The sequence below is a fragment of the Monodon monoceros genome, unplaced genomic scaffold (assembly GCF_005190385.1).
Source record: "Monodon monoceros isolate NGI ecotype Baffin Bay Population unplaced genomic scaffold, NGI_Narwhal_1 Super_Scaffold_19, whole genome shotgun sequence".
Classification (NCBI taxonomy): Eukaryota; Metazoa; Chordata; class Mammalia; order Artiodactyla; family Monodontidae; genus Monodon; species Monodon monoceros.
The window spans coordinates 69,246,461-69,264,555 of NW_021703775.1; the positions used below are offsets into that span (position 1 = coordinate 69,246,461).

An 18,095-nucleotide genomic window follows, 5' to 3' on the forward strand; every position below is an offset into this window, starting at 1 on the left:
AGATGGGGCTGTGCTGAATTCTGTGCCTCTACCTCAGGCATGAACAAAGGAGGGGTACTGGCTGGCGTCATCGGAGCCCGGAAACCACACTATGACATCTGGGGCAATACAGTCAACGTAGCCAGCAGGATGGAGTCCACAGGGGTCATGGGCAACATTCAGGTACGTCTAGCAACAGAGCCGACCGTGTGCTCAGATCCAGGGAGTGGAATCGGAATAATGCATGTTTTGCTGGGCACTACTGCCTCCTTTCTGTTGGCCCAGAACGTTAAGTTGGCAATGCTGAGATCAAGGGCAAGAGTGGGAAGAGATGCTTCAGTAAAACGGAATAAATACTTCAAACCCATTTACAAAATGCAGGTTTAAGTTCTGGATAAAAGAATACCCTGCTCGGGCTTCCCTGGTGGCGCAGTGGTTGAGAGTACGACTGCCGAGGCAGGGGACACAGGTTCGTGCCCCGGTCCGGGAAGATCCCACATGCCGCGGAGCGGCTGGGCCCGTGAGCCATGGCCGCTGAGCCTGCGCGTCCAGAGCCTGTGCTCCGCAACGGGAGAGGCCACAGCAGTGAGAGGCCCGCGTACTGCCAAAAAAAAAAAAAAAAAAAGCATGTCCTGCCTCTTGGTGTGAACCAGTGACACCTTGGGCCTCCAACAGCTCCCCGCAAAACCACCCTGATCTGTATCACTGGCTCTGGCAGGAAAGCTCCACAAGAAGGGCAAAGGGGAGAGAAAAGCAGGCATGCAAGTTGCCAAGCAAGGCGACCTGTGGCTGACCTCCTAGGAGAGGGAGCACGAAGGTTACAGAGGGGCGGGCCAGGCAAGCCCCCCCCCCCCCCCCCCACCGGTACACAGGCTGGAAGGGGCAGGAGAAGAGCGCTGGGAGCCTGTGGACGGGGACCCTGCGTGGGTAGCACCGGGCCCCTCGGCCCAGGTTCACTCTCTAAGCCGACACTCTCGGTTCTCCCTCTACAGGTGGTGGAAGAAACTCAAGTCATCCTTCGAGAGTACGGCTTCCGCTTTGTGAGGAGAGGGCCCATCTTTGTGAAAGGGAAGGGGGAGCTGCTAACCTTCTTCTTGAAGGGGCGAGAGAAGCCTGCCACGTTCCCTAATGGCTCCTCGGTTACACTGCCCCACCAGGTAGTAGACAACTCCTGAATGGCCTCGAGCCCCACGAGAGTCCACACGGGAGGGAGAGTTTATTTTCTGGAATCAAAGGCAGGCCTTGGGAAAGGACAAGTGACCAAGTCCATTTGTTTATGGACATGTGAGCTCTGAGGGTGGCCATACTATTCCTTGGTGTGCCTGTAGTGCCTGTAGCTTCCCCAGAGAGTAGGGCTCTTAGGCATAGTACTGGAGTAACCTTCCAGAGCCCTAGTTTCGACCAGCCCTCCTCCCCCAGAGAGGCCGTGGCCACTGTGAGCAGGAATGTACCAGAGGCAGAACAAGGCTGCTGCCTTTGGGCCCGGCTGGGAGCACAGGGGGGGCAGCTCTGTTTACGACAGGGCTGGCAGCTGCTCTGTCCCCAGCTAGAACTTGGAAGCAGTGCTTTTCACTCTGAAGACCTGCTTGCCTCTGTGGTCCGAGTTACGTGACATGGGCCTCGTCCTGATAATCTTGAAAGGTTCTTCTGGAACCCCAGTCAGTCACCTTAGTCATGAGAGCAGAAAGTGCAATATTTCCTTTTACCTGGTGGGAGGGAGGGTTTTACCTGGTGGGAGGGAGGGAGGGAAAGGGACTTTATTTCTGAAAGAAAAATATATAAACAGATCTTCTACATTTATATTTTTAACTTTCTGTTAAAAAACACTTTCCGATATTGCCTTGCCTTTTGAGCTCTTGCTACAGTCGCGTTTGCTACTGCTTTAAAAGCGAATTTACAGGTATTGATAAAGAACAAGACTGTTTTATTAAAAGCTTTATTCAGCTTGGATGCGATCATTGGGAAAATTCTGTTAACAGCCCTCACCTGAGAAGTGCTTTGCTGCCTCCCACACTGGTCCTCACCATGTGCCTGGAAGGCAAGAGCTTAAACTAGGACCTTGCTCTGTTCTTAAGCTGCTTCTTTCTAAATGGTGGTCCAAGCTGGCTTGACCATTCCCCTGTGCTCCTCCCAGAGTTAGCTGGGGCTGCCACACCTGCAGGTTGCTGCGTGGCCATCAGGTCTTGGCCTTGGGCAGTACAGGTGGTAATGACTCCTATTTGTGACTGGGGGGGTGGGGCGGGAAACGGGACAGGAATTAAAATAGCACGATGACAGGTTTTTACATCCGAGCACTAGCCCTGCGTATACTCCCAAGCCAAGGAACAAAAAGCACCAGCAGAGCAGAGGCCATGGTTACAAGAAGTGGTACCCTAACTGGACCAGGAGATGAGGAAGATACATGTACAGCCAGGGCCTGGAGCTTCCAGGAGAGGAAAGAGATAAAGGAGAGGGATCCGCTTCCCTCTGCAGTGATCAAATTATGAGGAGACTTCTGATCATGCTTTCTTACCGCTGAGCTTAATACATTCTGTGCTCTACTAACATGTTCTAGGAAACGACATATGAGATACATGGAACCCTGATTATTTTATCCATAGTACTTTCTCATGCCATATTCTTTGTAAAGCAGTGACCTAGAATATTCCATTCCAAACCAAAGATTAAACACACTTCCCTTCTTAACTATATGATTCATGTCATATCATGAACCTAGAGTGTTCTAAGAACTTTCTTTTCAAAAGTCACAGATAAGGAAAGAAAGTAAGGCAAAATTACTTGAAGGTATCATAAAAGCTAGAAATACTCTTCAATTGTATGGTACATACTCCCTTTTTCACAAAATGCCCTCCATTACCCCCACAGACCACTCTGATTTTTAGCTAAAATGTATGATCAAATCAATATCTCAAGAGAAGAGATACTCTTGAGCATTGTAACAAGTGACCAGGCAATCATGGAGAACTGTGTGAAAATGCCAGCGTCTACAGACTCAAACTTGTCCCTAACCATGCTGGTGAGGTGGGTGTCTGTTCTCGTTGCAAGGACGGTCCCCAGGCAAGGAGTCTGAGCCTTTCAACAGTTTTCAGTTCCCAGGACCTTGCTTGCAACTGTGGTCAGTACTAGTTTACTCACTTCTGATGTGTTCCCAATGAAAATAATATTCTAGGAGACCAGGCTCATATCCAGCTTGTCTCCTTTTCTTGCAAATGAAGTAAACACTTGATGTAGGGGCTTTGTAAAAAACAGACTTTCATGGGCTGCTCGCTGTTCTTCCTGTGTGGTGGATAATGCATCCGTCCCTAGAAAAAGATAGAACCTATCAATCTCACTTAGTGCAACTGTAGGAATCAGAACTTGGATCACTAATATTCTGGACCCATCTAACTTTTTTTTTAATTTGGTCTGGAGCTGAGAGAGGCTTGCCCCTTACTGGTCCAATGAAATTTTGAGACCAGAAACTCTGCCCAGAGAAATCAAAAGCCTATGATGTGAAACCTGTGGCAGCTTCAAAATTTCTTCCTCGTAAAAGCATTTTATCCTTTTTCTCGTTATCGCCCATGTACTATGGTACACTTAACGAAAACAAAGTCATAGCAAATGTCTCAGCCATCCCTGAAAAATTCTCATTTAGAGAAGTCTCTGGAGAGCTAAGTATATGCTGACTTGTCATGTCTACTTGGTTTCACAGTGAAACGAGTCTTGGCTCTCTCCACCACAGTGACCCTACGACACAGCCTCATTAGCTGTCTAAGAGGGGTCTCCAATGAAAACAAATCATAAGCTGAAAGAACTCTAGCGGAGTTGGATGGAGCAAAGGAGAAAGGAAAACTAGGATAATTGTGTTTACTGCTTACAAAGAGGAGAGGAAAATTTGGTAGAAACAAGGAAGATATTCTTGGTATCTATCTTCATATTTTTCTTTTCATAGTACATAAACAGAAGAAAGTGGAGGCCCAACTGATGTAGTCTATTTCACCCTGTCTCAATCAACCTGAGTAACCCAGGCATATTACAATTTCTTCCTGGAGGTATCCTTCCTCTTACCTTGATAAGTAACAGTGACATCAGTTGGAAGAGTTGTCGTGAGGTCCTTATATAGCAGTCTAGCACAAAATGGGAAGGACTGGCCTTCCGGCTCCGCTTTGTAAGTAAATGACAGCAAGTTGCACAGTGAGTTTCTCTGCAAAGGCCCAGCCAGAAAGGCTTCAAAGTCACTCTGATGGGGGTGAGGATCAAAAGAGACACAAAGTATATGACAATTACAACTCCAAAGGCAGTGAGTGGTTATGACGCTTCAAACATGTCTACCAAAAACAGGGCCTATTAATTAAATCTCAGAAATAAATGAAGGACAGAGAAAGGCCTGAAAAAAGGACAAATGACAGAGATTTATAAGGTAATTAAGAACTGGTAGCAGCCTAGAGTCTAAGTAAATGGCCAGGGGCTGGGGATACAGGGGAGATACTATTTCTGCCAAGAACTGCATTGACACATATATATGGCTGAGATGCTTCATGTCTACATTCACGTACCAATTTGTTTATCTGACAACCAGGCTACATGTCAGTTGAAGTTTATCTGACAACCAGGAGCTTCAGAGTCATTCCAAATGCGTAAAGAGGTATAAGAGTCACTTATTTTAAGAGTCACTTATTCCCTATTTGCATTCATTTCCTACCTTTTTTTCCCCTTTTTACCTCAACCCTAAGCTCAACTGCAACCCTAAATAGAAGGTAAGCCAGAGCTTAGGCAAAGATGGAGAGTATTCCTCTGTGGTATTTCAAGAAACCATTATTCTGCTTTGCACCTATACCCAAGGTTCAGCAAGACACCCGGCACATAGTAGGTACTCTATAAATTCCTGTTGAATTAAAAGTATAGCAACTGTACCCTACCACTTTGTGAGGCAAAGGAAGGGTCAAGTTCAAAAGCTTGAGAATCACCATTCATGAGTGAATAATCCCTTAACTGGTATCCATGCTTCAACATCATCCAGAGTTTCAACAGAAGAGAAGGTGGAAAATAGCTTGTATATTAATAAGAAACAAGCATTAGAAGGACAGTGGTCAAACTTCCGGCTCAGAGTTATGAAACATTTGAAAGTAAAAAAAAAGAACATGTCCCTTTTTTTCCTTTTAAGCTCATCCGGGCTCACAAAATGCTTTATAAGATCGCAGATACCTGAAGTCGATCTGCCTGGTACTTCCTCCCAGAGTAAGCATTCAGGTACTCGCAGAGAGTGAACAGGAAGTGCTGAATATTAGTCTGTAAGTATTTTGCAGATATCTCCTCCAGGGGAATGAAGACTGGAATCGAATGGTGATGTATCTGAAGTGGTTTCCGCATGACAAGGTCCACAAAATAGGAACCCAGCAGATTCCCCTCAAAAGCAGTGCTGATGCAGACACAGGCTCCTCGGCTGGTCAGTTTCCCACTGATCCCTGAGACAAACAAGACGATACCTTAAGAGATGTCAGGCAAAGGCAGTATCCTATTCACCTGTGCATCCCAGTCCCCTCAGCACTGCCTAGTTACATACATCATGGGCTCAAATGCTCGTTGAATGAATGACAACAGACTCTTTCTTCTCACTGACTCTGGCTCACTTTGAGTTGATAAAACCACAGAAGAATGGTGGGAAAGAAAGAGCATCCTAAATATTAAATTACTGAGGAAGAGATTTTGAACTTTTCAGTTTACCTATGCTTCTTTTTTCCTGAGTGTCAAATAATTTACGGTAGTTCCCCACGTCTTCCCACAATCCTCTTATGATACAGATAATAGGTAAATAAATCCTCATTTTGATGGTGAAACAGAGACTTGAGGGGTTCAAACGATTTGACCAGTGGCATGAAGCAAGCCAGCAGTAAAGGAAGTTCCAGCACACCATCTAGCACATGTCAAACTGCTAAAAATGAACAGTCTAAGCCAGCCACCAGTCAACCTGCTGCTGCACAAAGAGGCCAACCTTGTAGGTCAAGTTGCCTATGAATAGCATGCCAGCTTTGTGTGTGTATGTTGAAGGGGGCAAAAGTCAATGTTCATGAAGTAAGTCCAGGACTTATAATACATCTTGCAAACTAACTCACTAGAGACAAGAGACCCAGACTGAAACAGGTCAGAAAAAAACTATACCTGTAAAACGATATGCCTGCAGAATGGCTTTCACGTTTTCCCGTTTTCTCTTCAAACTTTCTTGCTCAGTAATCTCTAATGTTTGGTCGGATTCTACATTGGTAGTAGATGCTTTAACCTGCGAGATATGTAGCAGATCAAACTGGGTACAAAGGGGCATAATAGAAATCCCATGCCCTCACCTACCTGGAAAAAGTTTAAATGCACAGTATTTTTTTATTATATAATCGATCAAGAAATGCTACATAGCCACCTGGTGCTATGAATTAACAGCAGAGGAAGAATCTTGTGGGTTACAGTGCTAGGAATCAGAAGTAGAAATTGTGCTGGCCTGGACAACAATAAACTTGGTTGGCATGGAGAATACTGTGAGAGGAGAAAGAAAAGGATGTCAGGAAAGTCTAGGAAGCAAAAACAGCTGCGAAGAGGCAAGGCTGGGAAAGTTGGTTTGGGTCAGACTGTGCAGGTTTTCAAGTGCCAGGATGAGAAATACTGACACTAAGCCACACGCTGCGAGATACGGCCCAGTAGGAGGTATTGGACTAACTCTCCCTCTGAGACAACTACACAAGCTGGATCAAATACCAAAGAGGAATAAGCAATCATGCAAGTAAACAAACAGAAAATGGCCCGAAGGCACTGGAGAATCACCAAAATAGCCAGATTGAAGACTAAAGATAAATGCTCTGAAGTTAGCTGGGATTTCCTGAGGTTTTCCCCCTCAGAGCATTTGCTGATTTTAATCACAAGGCATACAGGCCAAATAGAAAGCTGCAGGCTAAATTTTGTAGCAGTCTCACCATGCCAGGGAAACAAAAACTGGAAATCAAGGTTACCAGAGCAGCCTTCCTGTGGGTCAAACTATAGAAAAGGGAACCCAACATTCTGCATACAACTTGCCCTCCAGGCACTTGCCAAATCCTAAACTGCCTATGTGTGACTGGGTACTTAGAAACCAAAACAGAAAGAAGCTCCTGAAAGTTAAAAAGCTAAGCAGAGATTCTGGAGATCAGGGCTTGCCAAAGAAGGGGGATCTTGACAGATCTGTTCCCAACACACCCAAGCTTTCAAGTGAGGTCCCCCCGCCCCCCACCAAAGGACTACACCCTAGGAGTAAGGGCAAACCAGAAACAGACTACTTCAACGATTAAGGTGATATGCCCATATGCTATCTGCCTGTCAGAAAAAAAATGAAATTCTTGCTGGAGGAAGAGGACATAGTTCAGAATCCCTATATTTTTTCATATGACACCCATCACTGACAAATATGAAGCATATCAGGGAAGAGGAACAGACCTCTGAAAACCAGGAGAAAAAAGAAGACAAGCAGATCCAAAGGGATTCAGCTATTTGAGTTATTAGGCATAGTCATTAAAATAGATTAAAAGATGAAGAACTCACACGAAGGGGCTGGAATCTATTAAAGTCAGATAAAATCCTAAATCCAAAAAATACAATAACCAAAATCAGGAATTCAACAGGTTTAAAAGCTGACTGGACACATAGAAAAAGTAAAAAATAGGTATATTTTCTTATCTAAAGATATAAGACATAGGTCACAGTAAAAACAAAACAAAAACTCCACACTTGGGAGCCCCAGAAATAAAGGAAAGAATGAGGCAGATGCATTATTTGAAAGATGCTGGCCAAATTTTCCAAATAAATGAAAAACAGCAAGTAATTAATTTAAGAAGTGCTACAAACACCAAGCTGAAGAAAGAAAACCTATCCTAGCCACATTATGATATAAAACTGCTAAAACCCAAAGACAGAACCATGAAGCAGCCAAAGGGCAAAAGACACACTATATGCAAACAATAAGACTAACATCTGACAGAAACTATGGAACTAGAAGAAAATGGAAAAATGTGTTTAAAGTATAAAAGAAAATAAATTTCAATCTATAATTCTATACTGAGCAAAAATACCCCTTTAAACATGAAAAATATAGTGAAATACGGCATTTTCAGACAAACAAAAATAGAGAATTTATTTCCAGCAAATTTACACTGAAAGTAGTACCAAAAGGAACTACTTACACTGAAGGAAAATAATCCCAGATGAAAATCTGGAAATGCAGCAAGTAATAAAGAGCACTGAAAAAGGTAAATATATATATATAACTCTAAAGGCACAGTGACTATACAAACAAAAGTGTTTCATACAGTTTTAAGTATATGTAGAATTAACATATGACAATAATAATATGAAAGGCTGCATGTGTGGGAGAGAAAAGATGTTAGAAGGTTCTGTAATTATCCAGAGAGTGGTACAAGTACTAATCTAAAGTATATTCTAGTAAGAAAAAAAGCATGTTTTGTGGAGGATAACCACAAAAAGAATGCTAAAAGCATGTATAATTAGAGAAGTGAAATAATAAAAAAAGATCAATCCAAAAGGTGGAAAAGACAAAAGAGAAACAGAGAACAAATAAGATCATAAATAATAACATGGTAGACTGAGATCCAGATATGTTAGTAATCATATTAAAAGTTCATGGACTAAATAATTAAAAGACAAAGACTGCCAGGCTGGATTAGAAATGTCTAACTATATGCTATTGATACTTACAAGAACAAGAGCTGTTGTAGTGATACTAATATTTGACAAAGTTGACTTTAAGAAGTTTAACTAAAAGAAAAGGGAACATTTCATAATGATAAAAGTTAAGTCAACCAGGAAGATACAACAATCCTAAATTTGTTTGTACCTACTATACAGCAAAATGGAATGAAAGGGAAAAAAATGTACAAATCCACAATTACAGCAGATTTCAACACATTTATCCCAGTAACTGATAAACAAGTTGACAATTAGTGAGGATATAAAATATCTGAACATCATGATGAACATATTTGGTCTATTTGATAGAGAGAATACAGTACCCCAAAATGCAAAACCCACATTTAATGCACTTGGAACATTTATCAAAACTGACCACATGCTGGGTCATGTTCTTTGATCACAATGGAATTAAGCTATAAATCAGTAACTAAAAAAATTACTAACAAATCCCCCAATTTTTGGAAATTAAGCAATATATTTCTAAAACAAACCTATGGGAAAAAGATATTACAATGGAAATCAAAAATATTTTGAATTGAAATAATGAAAACATGATATACCAAAACTTGTGGGATATAGCTAAAGCCATGTGCTATGAAGTGAATGTTTGTGTCCCTCAAACTTCAGAAACCTAACCTAAAGCCCAACGTGATGATATTTGGAGGTGGGGCCCTTGGGAGGTGATTAGGTCATGATGGGGGAGCCCTCATAAATGGGATTAGTGCCCTTATAAAAGAGATGCCAAAGAGCTAGCATGCCTCTTCCGGCATGTGAGGTTTCAGTAAGACCACAATCAAAGAGGTAGTTAAGTCCTCAGACACTGAATTTGCTGGTGCCATGATCCTGGACTTCCCAGCATCTAAAACTGTAAAAAATAAATATTTGTTGCTTATAAGTCATCCAGTTTATGGCACTTTTGTTATTGTGGCCCATATGGACTAAGATTCTATGCTTAGAGGGAAATTTATAACCTTAAACACATACAGGAGAAAAAAAGACTTATAAAACAATAAGTGTTCATCCCAAGAAGCTAAAAGATACGCCATGTACACTGACTGGAAGACACAATACTATAAAGATTTCAGTCCTCTCCAAATCAATATATAGATTCAGTGCAATTCCAATCAAAGCTACAGGAGGTTTCTTTTTGGAAATTGACAGCCGATTCCCAAATTTATGCGAAATTCGAGGGGCCAACAATAGCCAAGATAATTCTGAAGAAGACCTAAACTATAGGTATCAAAACTTTCAGTAATAAACCTCTGGTACTAGCACAAAGACAAACAGACCAATGGCACAGAACAGAACTCAGAAGCAGGCCCACAGTGGACCCAAAGACCCACTGCAATACAGTGGGAAAAGAGTGGTCTTCAAGAAGTAGTACTGGATGAACTGGATATCCATATGGAAAAAAAAAAAAAGAAGTATGACCTCTATTTCACACCATACACAAAAATCAATTTCAGAGGGACTGTAATTCTGAAAATAAAAAGTAAAATAAAGCTTTTAGAAAATAACACAGAATATCTTCATGTTCTTAAAGTCAGGCAAAGATTAAAAGGAAACAAGAACGGTAAGCATAAAGTTAGATTCCTCAATCAAACTTCATTAAAATGAAGACTTTCTTCTCATCACATTGTTAGAGAGTGAAAAGGCAAGCCAGTCTTTAAAAGAAGATCTGGGGCTTCCCTGGTGGCGCAGTGGTTGAGAGTCCGCCTGCCGATGCAGGGGACACGGGTTCGTGCCCCGTTCCGGGAAGATCCCACATGCCGGGGAGCGGCTGGGCCCGTGAGCCATGGCCGCTGAGTCTGCGCGTCCGAAGCCTGTGCTCCGCAACAGGAGAGGCCACAACAATGAGAGGCCCGCGTACCGCAAAAAAAAAAAAAACAAAAAAAAATAAAAGAAGATCTGGAATACAGATACACAACAAATAACTCATATCCAAAATGTGTAAAGAATTCTACAATTTAATAGATATACAGCCCAATAAAAATTCTGCAAAAGTCTTAAGAAGTTCACAAGAGAAGATTTTCAAGTGTCCAAACGGGTACTTAAAACCATCAGTTATATAGGCGAACGCGAATTAATCCACAATGATTTACTCCCACACTCTAGAATGAAAAATTTCTAAAACTGACAACACCAAGTATCAGTAAAGATGCAGAACAATGGAAACCTTATACACTGTTGCTGGGAATGTAAGACTGGTACAATAACTTTCAAATACTGTTCGACAGTACTTACTAAAGATAATCTGCATACCCTGTGACCCAGCAATTCAACAGAAAAGTATATATTTTTATATCAAAAGACAGGAACAACAATGTTCACAGCAGCATTATTCTTAATAGCCCCAAAGTGAAACAATCCAAATAACTCAAATGTCACCAATAAGTACAATAAGTAAAAAAATTGTGGGATATTTCTTAAACGGAATAATTATATAGCAATATAAAAGAGTGACCACAGCATGCACCAATATGGATGAACCTCACAGAGATAACATTCAGCAAAAGCAGCCCGACATAACAGAGTTTATACTTTTTAAATTTATGTAAAGCTCCATAACAAGTAAAACCAATGTATAGTAACAGAAACCAGAATAGCAGTTACCTTGAGGGAAATGACTAGGAGGATTTAAGAGGGAGACTTCTGGGGTGCTGGTAGTAGTCTACACTTTGATCTGTGTGGTACTTACCAGGGTGTGTTCGTTCTGTAAAAGGATCTTCAGATTTGTGCACAACATATATACACAGATGTGTGTATGTGTATACATATATATATATTTTTTACTTTAATAAAAAAGGAAGGGGGTTGGGAGGAAGAGAATGGAGGAAAGGGGGAAAAGGAAGAGAGGGAGGGAAGACAAGAAAAAGAAGGCTGACCTTAGCCCAGGAAGAATGAATAATTACTGACACTTTGAGCAAGGAAACTTGTAATTTAATGAAAAATGTAGTGTTTTATGAAGATTTTCTTGGCTGTGCGGAATTTATCAGAGAAGTATAAATACCAGAAGAAAACAAACTAGCAGACTGCTGCAATAATCCCGCCATCTAAATCACCTGGTAAATATTTAGGACCCATGTGGATAATACGTGCTCTACAGCAGGGGGTGGGGGAGGGGCACAAAGACAATCTAAAGAAGAATTTGACAGGTTTTACTAACTGAACCTGGGCTAGAGAGAAAGCTGAAAAGAGGGAAAAGTCGAAGTTTACTGTGAGGTTTCAGGTTGGGTTATAGAAAGATGGTGCTAATGACAAAAGTACCAATGACTCAAGTCTGGCTGAGATTAAGGTAAAAGGCTCATGTCTATGAGGGCAGGTTTAAGAGATTATTATGAAGAATTCGCCTGGCCCATCAGTAATGCCTGCCAGCTGTTAGCTGGTATTGACATTAGCCGACTCTACAGGTTTGATCACTTGAGGGATCAAGGACTGAAATCCATTCAGTAAGACCACAGGTAAAACGTATTACACAAATTTGCTAATTCCCAGATCATGTTTGTTTTTTACACTCTAGGAAAGCCTGCCAACGTCGATCACCCTTCTACTCACACTAGCTTGATGTTGTTTCACTTCAGCCCTCAGCTTATCTCGCAGACGTCTCAGTTCATGAATCCTGGTTCGAAGAGCACTTTCCTCTGCCTGTGCGCTCTGTGGCTCTTCCATTTTTTTACGGGATCTGCTCACTTGAGTCTCTAGTCTTTCCAAGTGAGCTAAAACACCTGAGGGAAGTAAAAAGGGAATTTCACAAGAAGCTAAGGATTTCTAACCCCAGGAACAGGAAGCACTTCAGGGAAGAACAGAGGGTGACCCTTTTTCCAGAACTCTGTGGTCAGCTAAACTGGAGACGTTGCCAACAATTTATAAAACAGGAGGAGCTGACAACAGAAGTCAATGATCAGCAACCTCTTAGGCCGAACACTGACCTACAAGCAGTCCCTGACCAAGACACTGTTCAAAAAGGGCATCATCTGAAAATGGCTAATCTCAGTTATCTATGATAATAGTGACCCAGAGGAAAACAGGGTCACCAAATTCAGACTCTCTCAGAAATTGTTTTTTTTTAATGCAGAATTGTTTTTTTTGGTTTTACGCATGTTTTCCCAAAGTGCTAATGCATAACTGGATTTAGACATCCACAGAGGCTTGAATAAGTACTCTGAAAAGTATTAGGAGCATAGGACTATAAAGGCACACACTGAAAGGAACCGTCCACCAATATTACTGGGTATCAGACAGGAAAACAAGCTCACCAACAGATAGAAATTCAGAGGCAATCTCAGATCCTAAGAGACTAACTAAAGACCAATATAGTAAAGGTCACAGTTTCATAATGCTAATCAACTCTAGCAGTGAAGCATCTGTGAACATTTCCTACATATTAAGACACTTGTGGGGCTTCCTTGGTGACACAGTGGTTAAGAACCCGCCTGCCAATGCAGGGGACACAGGTTCAAGCCCTGGTCCGGTCAGATCCCACATGCCGCAGAGTAACTAAGCCCGTGCGCCACAACTACCGAGCCCACGTGCCACAACTACTGAAGCCCACGCACCTAGAGCCCGTGCTCCACAATAAGCCACCGCAATGAGAAGCCCGCGCACTGTAACTGGAGAAAGCCCGCGTGCAGCAACGAAAACCCAACACAGCCAAAACTAAATAAAATAAATTTATTTAAAAAAGAGACACTTGTGCTAGATCCTTTACTTGCAAAGCATGCAAAGAACTAAAGCATTTATTTAATGTTTCCTATGCATTAGGCATGTGCTAAATGCTTCACTTGAAAAGCATTAAAAGAATTACTTATCTAATTTCCACAGCCACCACCACAATGCTATTATTCATCTCCATTTTCCAGATGAAAACACTGAGGCAGAGAAAAGTAAAATAACTTGCCCAAGGCCACAGTATTTATAATGGCAGAGCCAGGACTCCAACCCAGGTCTGACCAATACCAGTCACTGCCTCTTCCACGGGAGTAATGCATAAATGGCTCCCCCCAAATCCTGGGAAGAGTAAAGAAAGCTCATTGGCTAGAACTGTAGCTCTGAATATGAACGCATACTAGGAATGCAACCTATTGGTCTAGAAAGGGATAAGAGCCTAGAATATGTGAAGTAATTTTTCCTGCTCCAATGATCTTAGCTGCCTGTCCCTTTAAGTCTTCAATGTTAGTTCCTTTCACCATCCTGCTCCCAAACAGGACAGGTCACACATCGGTTAGAGGAGGGAAGGGCTTTCAACCTGCGCGTTGTTTGGGCAGCAGGAGTAAGGGGGGAAAGGCGACCCTTTGAATACCTCCTCTGGACTCGCCGTCTTGACTTAGAGTATTCGCCAGCTCCATCTCCTCCTCAGATTTCCAAGAGCCTTGCTAGAAAGCTGTCCAAGCACCAGTAATAGGGCTGTCCTTGGAGACAAAATAAAATGGCAAGAACCGATTCATATTCAGACAAACCTAGAAGGCAGGCACACGCAACGCTGGTACGCACCCGTGCGCCCCGGACACCCCAAGTGTCGTCGCTAGGACTCCCCTTCCCTGACCCGCCCGGTCCGCTCCCCGGTTCCGAGTCGGCGGTGTCCACGTCTACCTCCCCGCCCCTGCGCGCTCCTAAGGCGCCGCGCCTCTGGTTCCTCCGGGCTTCCTTGCACACGGAAGGAGCTGTAAGAATGCCGCTCAGCCTTCCACCCTGTCACGGTCCCGACCGCCACTGGGTCTTACTTTCCCTTACCTCCTCTCCTCTGGCTGTTCCCGCTTGCCTTCAAATCCAAGCCAACCGGTCCCAGCGTGCTTTGCACTCCCAACGTACAAAAACATGGCAGCACTCAGGGCCCCTCCCTGATCCCGGCATGCATCGGAGGATAGGCCTGGCCTTTAAGTTGTGCGGGAAGATGGCGGCCGCTGGCGCAGAGCCGCAGATCCTGGTACAGTACCTGGTGTTACGAAAGGATCTATCACAGGCGCCGTTTTCCTGGCCAGCGGGCGCATTGGTAGCACAGGCTTGTCACGCAGCCACCGCGGCCTTGCACATTCACCGGGACCACCCGCACACGACCGCTTACCTCCGGGAGCTGGGGCGCATGCGCAAGGTGGTCCTCGAGGTGAGGCCCGGGCGGAGGGGGAGGGGCCCTGAGGATATCGAGACCGGAAGAGGGTGTGGTCTTGAGTCGGAGGGCCTAACTTCATGGAGTGGGTGTGGCATTAGTGGGGAGGGGTGTTTGACTTACAAGTTTTGGTAAGGTTTCTGGGGCTTGAGCTATTGCCCAGGGAGCCTTACCTTGACTGGGCGGGGCCTGACGGTGTGACGAGTGGACATCGGGCCCGTTATAAATGCTTCCCGCACCCCTTCGGTCTTACCTGCGTCCCTCTTAAACAGATGCCTGTGAGGGCGGAGGCTGGTGGAGCGACACCCGCCTTTCCACCTGTGCACTGCGCCGGCCTTTTAATGGCTGCGCAGAAAAGTACTGTCCTTAACCCTCTTCGCAAAACCGATCCAGAAGGGTAAGGACGCGGGGTTCCTTATGGCAAGTGAAGTCAAACTGGAGCATTTACCTGGTTCTGACGCCAAATTATTTGAAAATAAATGTGAACCCTAGTATAATTTGAACCTAGCATCACACGTAAGGTTCTTTTTACAGATAGCCAAACAGATCTTACCCTTACCTTCTGTCAATTCTGCCTCTAGAAATGTATCCTAAGAAAATAGCAAGATGCACCCAAAGAGCGTTGTACAAGGATAGGAGCATTTTATAATAGTAAAAAAAGTGGAAATCACTAAATTTCCAGTACGATGAATTGTCTAAACTTATGCCCTTATAATGGATTATTACGAAACTAGCATAAATCATGTTTTTGGAGCATATTTACCTGGCATGGAAGAGTGCTCATGATGTGATTCTAATTGAACTATATATTCTACATACAAAGTGATCCAGATTTTGAAAGTAAGAACTAAGAAAATATATCCAAATATTAAGTAGTGAGTGGGTAGTGGAATTTTGGTTATTTTGTAATGCTTCTCAATTTTTTTTTTAGTTTCCTACATTAAGCACACATTTTATAATGAAAAAAATATTGCTTTCATTTTAAAGCAATTTTCTTCTCATAAAATTTATTTATTTTAATAAATAAACCTGGGGTGGAGGGGTTGGGTAATTCCTTCCTGGCCAGCTGGCAAAAGCAGATCATTTTGCAAGAGAAAAATTGCTGTTGGGTAATGAAACATTAAACTGTAACCTGTAGTAAAATGTCTTGAGAATCTATAAGTAGGCAGAAAAGAAACAGATAGCTTTTTCCTTTAGATTCCTTTTATAGGATTTTATAGGAAGGCTTCAAGAAATCATGTAGTTCAGACATCCCCCACTCCCTTGCTTTCAGGCAGATAAAATATTTACCCCTTTTCTCAGATGAGATATCTGAAGCCCAGAGAGATTAAGTGACTCCTCTGAATTTAAAAGACATCTCATGATTCTGTTGTTAGCTATGACTCAAGAAAGGGACGTAGGAGTCACCACTGATTAAATAAAGGTGGTGCTGTAGCCATAAAGACCAATAAAATATAAGACAGTGCCAAGATTAACTCCATTTACTGGGTGCTTTGTGTCAGGCACAGATCTGAGCCTGATTTCATTGAATCTCACTACTACTAGGAAGCATTATCATCCCATTTTACAACAGGGACACAAAGGTTCAGCTAAGTCACATAACTTATCAAAGAGCACACAAATCAGTAAGTGGTAGAGCAAGGGTTTGGACTCACTCTAACTTGTACTGTGCTGCTCCTGGTGCTGAAGAAGGAGGGAGGGGAAGTCAATGCATTCTTCTTCAGCATGCCCAAAGGACTCAGCAGATTAAGAGTGGCAATCCCAGCATCCTCTAATTTGATTAAGACAAACCTCTAGTTATCTTAGTGGCTTCTGCCTTCATAGGCAAAAAAATATACCTTATGCAACATAACACACTAAGTATCTTTATTTTCTGAGTGATAGCTATGCTATTTCCTGTAATGGGATTCAGCATGGGTGATAAAGATGATGAGAAACAGTTTCAGAAGGACACTAGAGAATAGTTTGCCCACGCTTGAGTTAAAAACTGGGAACTATCCTGGCGGAAAGAAAATCCTTCTAGGTTTGTGTGGACTAGGGTGGAAGTAGGAGGGAGGTGGAGGTGATGTGATTTTAGAAATCCTTCCAGTAGTCAGCTCTTAAAGTCAGAGCTGGCTGAGGGATTAGGGATGCTGTTTAGGCACCAGAACTAGAAAATGTGTAGAGCATAATTACTGACAATGCATTCCCACCCCCACTCCCACCCCTTCAGAGAGTGAATGGCAAATGGAGCAATGAAGCTGTTGTTTCTAGAGACATGCTCTACAGTTCCTTCTTTGGTAGAGCTGTTCCTCCAGTTTCAGTTAAGAGGAGCCCCCCTCCATACTTTTTTTTTTCCCTTTGCCTTTTGTCACTTACTAAATGGGCTTTTCAGTCTGTGTTCTGCTCCTTGTAGGCCCCAGATGAGACCACCTTAAAGTTGCTGGCAGAGACGCTGCAACAGAAGAACATTGACCACAAGCTGTGGGTGGAGCAGCCAGAGAACATCCCCACTTGCATTGCACTCCGTCCCTACCCCAAGGAAGAAGTGAACCAGTATTTGAAGAAGTTCCGATTGTTCAAATGACTGAAGTTATCAATTGCTTTGATATGTTTGAGTATCAGCTGGATCCAGAAGCTGCACGCCGTCCATCCCTAAGCACCGTGTACTGTACTCCTTTCAGTGGCAATTCCCTTCCCTTTAAATTATGACAGTTTCTTGAGGGTCAAAACATGTTCATATTAAAGTTGTCATTAATAAGTATTTTTAATTATTTATAAGTTCAGATGGGGAAAGTAGGTGAGTAGCATTATCATCTATGGGTCATTGCTCAAATAGGAGATTTGGTTAGACTCCCATATAGGGATCAAGGAAATACCCTTACTTTTTTGTTAGGAATAATAGAGTTCTTCCAGTTACCCAGGTTTAAAACTTTTCCTTTGAATGCCCTATTTCTTACTCACATCCAGATATTGTAATCATTGAATCTTGGACACCATCAACTTTAAGATATACCATTATTTTACGTGTTGTTAAGAAAGAAGAAATGCTGCCAATTAAGTTGAGACATGTAATTTCATTTCAAAGATGTTAAAATTTGATTTAATAAAATATGTGAAGTGCTACATCTATTTTCTTATAGTTTCCAGTGCCACCACCCTGAATCAGGCTCTCATTTCGCTCACGAGTGTCCCACTGGTCTGCTCACCTAGCGTATCCTGGTTACAAGGCAGCAAGCGTTCTGCCACCAGGTTCATATATTGATAGGATCACTGAGCACCCTTTTCAGTATAGGCTCCAACTTGCCCAGGAATAAAGTCAAGATTCCTT

General features: G+C 42.8%; 3 protein-coding genes across 8 annotated transcripts in view; 2 read left to right on the plus strand and 1 right to left on the minus strand.

Moving 5' to 3' along the window:
- The window catches only part of ADCY3 (adenylate cyclase 3), an 81,414-nt gene extending 80,206 nt beyond the window's left edge, over positions 1 to 1,208 (plus strand). For all 4 annotated transcript variants that reach the window (XM_029232092.1, XM_029232090.1, XM_029232091.1 and 1 more), the window contains 2 exons: positions 38 to 162; positions 972 to 1,208. In XM_029232092.1, coding sequence (XP_029087925.1) covers positions 38 to 162; positions 972 to 1,154 — 308 coding nt within the window. In that variant the 3' untranslated portion in view covers positions 1,155 to 1,208. The remainder of the gene's footprint in view (positions 1 to 37; positions 163 to 971) is intronic.
- On the minus strand, positions 102 to 14,612 carry CENPO (centromere protein O). Of its 3 annotated transcripts, none has more exons than XM_029232094.1 (8): positions 14,413 to 14,612; positions 13,982 to 14,090; positions 12,238 to 12,407; positions 6,118 to 6,235; positions 5,164 to 5,423; positions 4,027 to 4,198; positions 3,115 to 3,281; positions 192 to 282 (listed from the first exon to the last, which is right to left on the minus strand). In XM_029232094.1, exons 2-7 carry the CDS (start codon positions 14,025 to 14,027, stop codon positions 3,145 to 3,147), a joined length of 903 nt encoding a protein of 300 aa, XP_029087927.1. In that variant the 5' UTR covers positions 14,028 to 14,090; positions 14,413 to 14,612; the 3' UTR covers positions 192 to 282; positions 3,115 to 3,144. The 3 variants fall into 3 exon arrangements, with proteins under 3 accessions (XP_029087930.1, XP_029087927.1, XP_029087929.1); XM_029232096.1 differs by lacking the exon at positions 192 to 282 and adding an exon at positions 1,644 to 1,707; XM_029232097.1 differs by lacking the exon at positions 3,115 to 3,281 and having other exon boundaries at positions 102 to 282.
- PTRHD1 (peptidyl-tRNA hydrolase domain containing 1) lies at positions 14,487 to 17,884 on the plus strand. Its single transcript, XM_029232098.1, has 2 exons — positions 14,487 to 14,782; positions 17,181 to 17,884. The coding sequence occupies exons 1-2, from the start codon at positions 14,531 to 14,533 to the stop codon at positions 17,349 to 17,351; spliced, it is 423 nt and encodes a 140-aa protein (XP_029087931.1). The 5' UTR covers positions 14,487 to 14,530; the 3' UTR covers positions 17,352 to 17,884.
- Positions 17,885 to 18,095: the final 211 nt, after the last annotated feature.